The following is a 5,552-nucleotide window of genomic DNA, read 5'->3' on the forward strand; positions in this document are numbered from 1 at the left end:
TTGTGGAATGCACCTAAAGTATTATTAAGATGGAGAGGTAGAACTGTAAATGTCTATATTAGGAAAGAAAGATGGTAATGTAAAGATTCCAACTTAAGCAAGAACAAGAACAAATGATATACAAAGTAAAAGAAAGGAAATACAAATAACAGCAGAGAGCAATTAAATAATCAATTAAATAAGAAGATAAACAATAGAAAAAAATAAAAATCCAAAAGTTGGTTCTTTGAATGTATGAATAAAAATGTTAATAAATTAATAAAAACCTGACTTAAAGAGAACAAAAGACAAAAAACTTCACCAGTACCAGGGATATAACACAAGGCATGAATACAAATCTTACAAAAATTAAAGGCATTAAAAACAGGACACTATAAAAAACGTTATGCTAATAAATTCAACAACTTTAATGAAATTGACTAATACCCTAACAGGCACATATTAATAAAAGTGGCTCAGGAAAAATTAGAAATTCTAAATAGCCTGATATCTATTAAAGAATTAAAATTGGAAATTAAAAACCTTCACTAAGGGAATACTATAAGCCCAGGTGGCTACACTGATAAATTCTATTATACATTTGAACACACATAATATCAGGTTAACATAAATGCTCCCCCTAAATGAAAGGGAAGATTCAGTTTATTTTATGAGATCATTGTCACACTAATATTTAAATCAGATAAAGACATAAGAAAAGAAGCTAACAACCAATACTCCTCACAAACATAGATGCAAATATTCTTAACAAACTATTAGTACACCAAATCCACCTATACATAAAAGGGAAAATATATTATGACAACCCTTAGGTTATCCCAGGAATACAAGGTTACTTCGACACCTACTAGAGGTCTCAACCAGTTAAGTAAGGCAAGTAAAAAGAAAAGAAAAAAGGAAGAAGCCAAACTTTTTTTTTTTTTGCAAATGATGGGATTGTGCTTGAGGAAAATGCAAGAAATTCCTAAATGTTAAGGAATCATCAACCCCAACATTAAGCTTCCAGAACTAAAAAATGGTCTTGAAATGTTGCAAATACAATGTTAATGAATAAATCAATTATATCCCTATACATTAGAAATAAATGCTAAACTTTGAAATTTTAAAATGCCATGTATTATAACATCACAAGTCACAAAATTAAAAATAAAATTGAAGGCTCTTGCTTAAAACTCAAAATATTCATGAGAAAATTTGATGATGATCTAAATAAATGAATAGACATCCCAGGTTCACATATTGAAAAATTGTATATTAAGACGTTCATTCACTTCAAATAATCTATGTATTTTACACTGATCTATCAAATACAAGTAGGTTCTTTCCAAAAAAATCGACAAGCTGATTCTAAAATGTATAAGGAATTAAAATGCTATATAGGCAAAAGGCAAATAAAAAATTATTGAACTCGAAAACTATTCATAGACATAAAAGCAATTGCATTAGCTTGGCATCAGTAGCTCAGTGGTAGGCAGTATGGTAATGAATAATTTCTAAGTGGTACATATGGGGAGAATAATCCCGATTACTGAAATGAAAACCAGAAAACGTACTTTTAAAAGAACTGTCATATGTTAATGTTTAGATTTTCTTAGTGGGATACTACATTAAACCTCTTTCAGTTCTTAAATTAATAAAATTTGCCAATAAAACAATGGTCTAAGGCCAAAACAATATAAGATGCACACCGGATTTTATCCCTTTCCCATTATGATGCATCCCAGTATAACAGAATGGAAAAAGTTTTCCAAATCTATCATTCAACTTTGAAAGTTACATATGCCTACGTATGTATATTAAACCCTGCTCCCTGTTCTCCCAAACTCTCCTTCCATTACTCGATTGTTTTCACCACTGTGTTTATAACCTTTTAATATATTATATAATTCACTTTCTTTATTACACTTATTTTATGTCACCCCGTCCAATATAACAGAAGCTAAATAAGGATAGGATTTTGTTTCCTGACTTATTTACTGATATATTTATAGTCAGAAGAACACCTAAAACAAAATGAATTAAATAATTTTTTATTGAGTAAAATAATAGATATTTTACTAAAGTAAATGTCAAATTTGACATCTTACCAAGAAAGCAGCAGCGTGTCTTACCAAACGAATACCTTCACATAGCTATAGAATGCCTGCTATGAACACAGGACAGAAGATGGGGATGACTGAGGAACCCTCAGGGCTGAAGAGTTTTCTCTTCTAGTCCCAGAAATGAGGAAAGATGAGATGACAGTGAGAGATGAGGAAGGGGGAAAGATTTGGAAACAGTACAAAGTAGAGGCAGTAGAGGAGGGTCCCCGCACACACAAATCCTAGGATTCCGTAAATATAAACAAAGAAAAATAAGGGTAAGAACAGCTAACACACCTTTCTTCTCCCGATGTATTTCTTCCAGAAGCTGCTCCTGCCTTTCTATCTGTTCAAAAAGACAGTGGAGCTCAGTCTCCTTGTTTTCAGCATGATCCCTGAGTTGTTGCTTGCAGAGTGATAGCTGATGTCGCAGATTTTTCTCTCTGTTCTCTCTCTCTTTCAGTTCCTCACAGAGCCACTGAAGTTTAGTCTTAAAAAAAAAAAATTACATTTATATTTAATTTTTTACCCAGCTCCGGCCAAAAAATGCAGAAAATTGCAAAATTTTAAAACATGAGGCAAAAATAATGTAACATCATGGCAATGTGAACAAATACAGACAATAACTAGCAAAGTTAAGCAAAATTTTTAAGTACCTAATGTTTTAATTTACATAATGGTTTATATCAGTTAAAAGTAGGTTGAGATATTAAATCATGATATTCTTAGATTATTATAAAATATTTGGTATACTCTATCATCTTTAGAAAGGCAATACCATAGAATAGTTTGTCCAATTAAATATTCCGATCGTAATATAGGTAATTCCCTGATTCAATATATATAAGGCAGCCTAGTACAGTCATTTAAAAATAAAAATAAAAGAAATCCCAGAATAGAACTACAAAGTTGTTATAAAAGGAAGTGTTACTTCACAGATTTTTTAAAAAGACAAAATTCCTAGCTATGGACTCTTAAAAATGCACATTCCCCACCCCAACCCCAACCCACCCCCACTCAGTGCCTGTAGCTCAGCGGCTAGGGCATCAGTCACATACACGGAGCAGGCGAGTTCAAATCCAGCCCGTGCCTGCCAAACAACAATGACAACTGCAACCAAAAAATAGCTGGACGTTGTGGCTGTCAAGTTCCTATAAAGAAGGAGCACTGTGCAGTAAAGTAATAAAACAGACAAAGTAGAGTCTTGAAAATAAAAAATCCAAATTATTTTAATATTATTATATCAACAAAGGTTAATGACGTTCAAAAGTAACACATTTAGAACCTGAACACTGCCAAACAGACAACAAAAATACAAACCCAAAGAAGAAGGGCTGAAAGAAGGTACATATGACAACCCTGGTCACTCTGTAACATGTAGGCATAGTCCTAAACAAGAGCTTTCAAATGGTGTTTTGAAAGCCACAGATCTCATTGAACCAATCTGGACTTATAAATTACTTCACCAAATAGCTTTAAGGATTCTAGATAGTATCCGTTGTGTTTCACAAATTGGGGAAGCTGCAGAGAAAGCAAATCTACAAATCTCATATTCACATTGCAAAACCTAAGTCCCAAGAGACTAAAGTAGATTATGAAAATTATTTAATCACTGCCAACGGAAATACATAATGCCCTATGGATCGACCTGAGATTGGGTGTTATTTAATATTATCACAAATGATGAGATATTAGAATATTAAATTGATCTATTAGTACAACGGAGGTAATTATCATCTTTTTAACAGAGAACAGGATGAAACAACTTTGGTAAACAGAAAAAATATGCATCTGCACAGGATAAAAGTTAAAAGTTAACTCTGAAGGAATGTACTTTAAAAAAATAACAAATTAAAGTTGTACTGATAAATGGTATGAAGTTCACAGCTTACCACAGACTCTACAAGAGACTTTGTGAAGGTTTTTCAACTTCCTATCATGAGGAAGACCACCTGTTCTACGAACAAGTCACTATTACATAGTATCATGGGTTTTAACTTGATTGGCGGGCATCAGAATGGGCAAATATAAATAGCTATAAGGGCCAGGCTTATAGCTGAAATGATGAAAACATCAATAAAAGATGCCATTTTTCTTGAAATGTACTACTCGTTTAGCTTTAGTTTTACCATTTGAAACTAAATGGGGATACAAGAAATCTACACAAAATCTACTCTGGGAAGAATAACGATGCAAGAATAGCATAAAATGCAAATGCTTTTCCTCCATGCTGGGCATCAGTTAGAGAATGCTGAGGAAGCTCTCAAACCATAATGCAGACACCCCTTCTAACATGGGCAGGTGCATGCAGATACCCCTTTTAATGCGGGCAGATTCATAGTTCATCTCAGCTCCACCTTTTTTCTATAACATTGTGAATGAAACCTTAGTTTTATCAGATCTTCGGAGACCTCAAAAGGAAAGCAAATTCTACATTGTGATTATACAATTGCCTGATTTTTTAAAGTTTGCTACCAATTCAATTTTTTAAAACCCATGTGCTCCAAACAAAATTGGTCCCTGTGGGGGCCACTGGTTCAGTCCTCCAGTTTAAGCTGTTCTTTACCTAGGGTTTAACTACAAGGTTAGAAAATAATTGCCCATTTCCCCTTAGTCAATGCTTTCCCATCTAACTCCATTCCAATCATTGACCTTTGTTCACCACCTGTGGTCACTACTATTGCTAAGAGGTGGTAACAGAAGCAAACCTGTTTTGTCTTAATAGTAGTCCTGTTGGTTCTAGCAAAAACGAAACAATTTAAAAGCACCCTTGAAGCAAAATAAAATCAAGTTTGATATACATTATAGATTGAACTGTGTCCTGTCAAAATTCATAAGCAAAAATTCACCTGACCCCAAGTGTGACTATATTTGGAGATAGAGCCTTAGGGAGGTATGTATATGGTCATAAGGGTGGGGCCCTTACTCCATAGGGTTATCGTCTTTATAAGAGGAGAAAGAGATACCCGAACTCTCTCTTCCAAAACTACAGAAAACAAACAAACAAACAAAAAAAAAAAACAAGCGAGGACTCAAAGAGAAGGTGGCCAATCTATCAGAAAGAAAGATATCACCAGTAACCAAACCTGGCACCTTGACCTTCAACTTCCAGCCTCTAGAAATGTTGTCTGAGCCACCCAGTGTGTAGTAGTTTGTTGTGATAACCCGAGCAGACTAATACAATATGACCTAAGGCTTTCATTTGCTTTTTATAAATTGAATATGTATGCAGAATATATTAATAATCCTACAAAACAAATATTAACTTATGAAAATTTAATCAACCAATAATCATTTATGAGAATTAGTGTTTGTTAGATAAATCCTGCATCTTCATTAAGTATGTTGGAGAAGAAGCTTGGAACACAGTACAGAAATAACTAACAATTTCAAGTAATAATTGGCTGACAAGGCTATTAATCACAGAGAAAAAAACCATTCTATTAACCACTCACAAGAGAATCTTACAGA

The 5,552-nt window shown here is 33.5% G+C and overlaps 1 protein-coding gene across 1 annotated transcript in view; it reads right to left on the bottom strand.

Moving 5' to 3' along the window:
• Nucleotides 1–5,552, bottom strand: part of CEP128 (centrosomal protein 128) — a 386,614-nt gene that overhangs the window by 212,861 nt on the left and 168,201 nt on the right. The window contains exon 18 of the mRNA XM_023511493.1: nt 2,379–2,571. Within this exon, the coding sequence (XP_023367261.1) occupies nt 2,379–2,571 (193 nt within the window). The remainder of the gene's footprint in view (nt 1–2,378; nt 2,572–5,552) is intronic.

The sequence above is a fragment of the Otolemur garnettii genome, unplaced genomic scaffold, assembly GCF_000181295.1.
Source record: "Otolemur garnettii isolate 467f Iridium unplaced genomic scaffold, OtoGar3 scaffold00020, whole genome shotgun sequence".
Taxonomy (NCBI): Eukaryota; Metazoa; Chordata; class Mammalia; order Primates; family Galagidae; genus Otolemur; species Otolemur garnettii.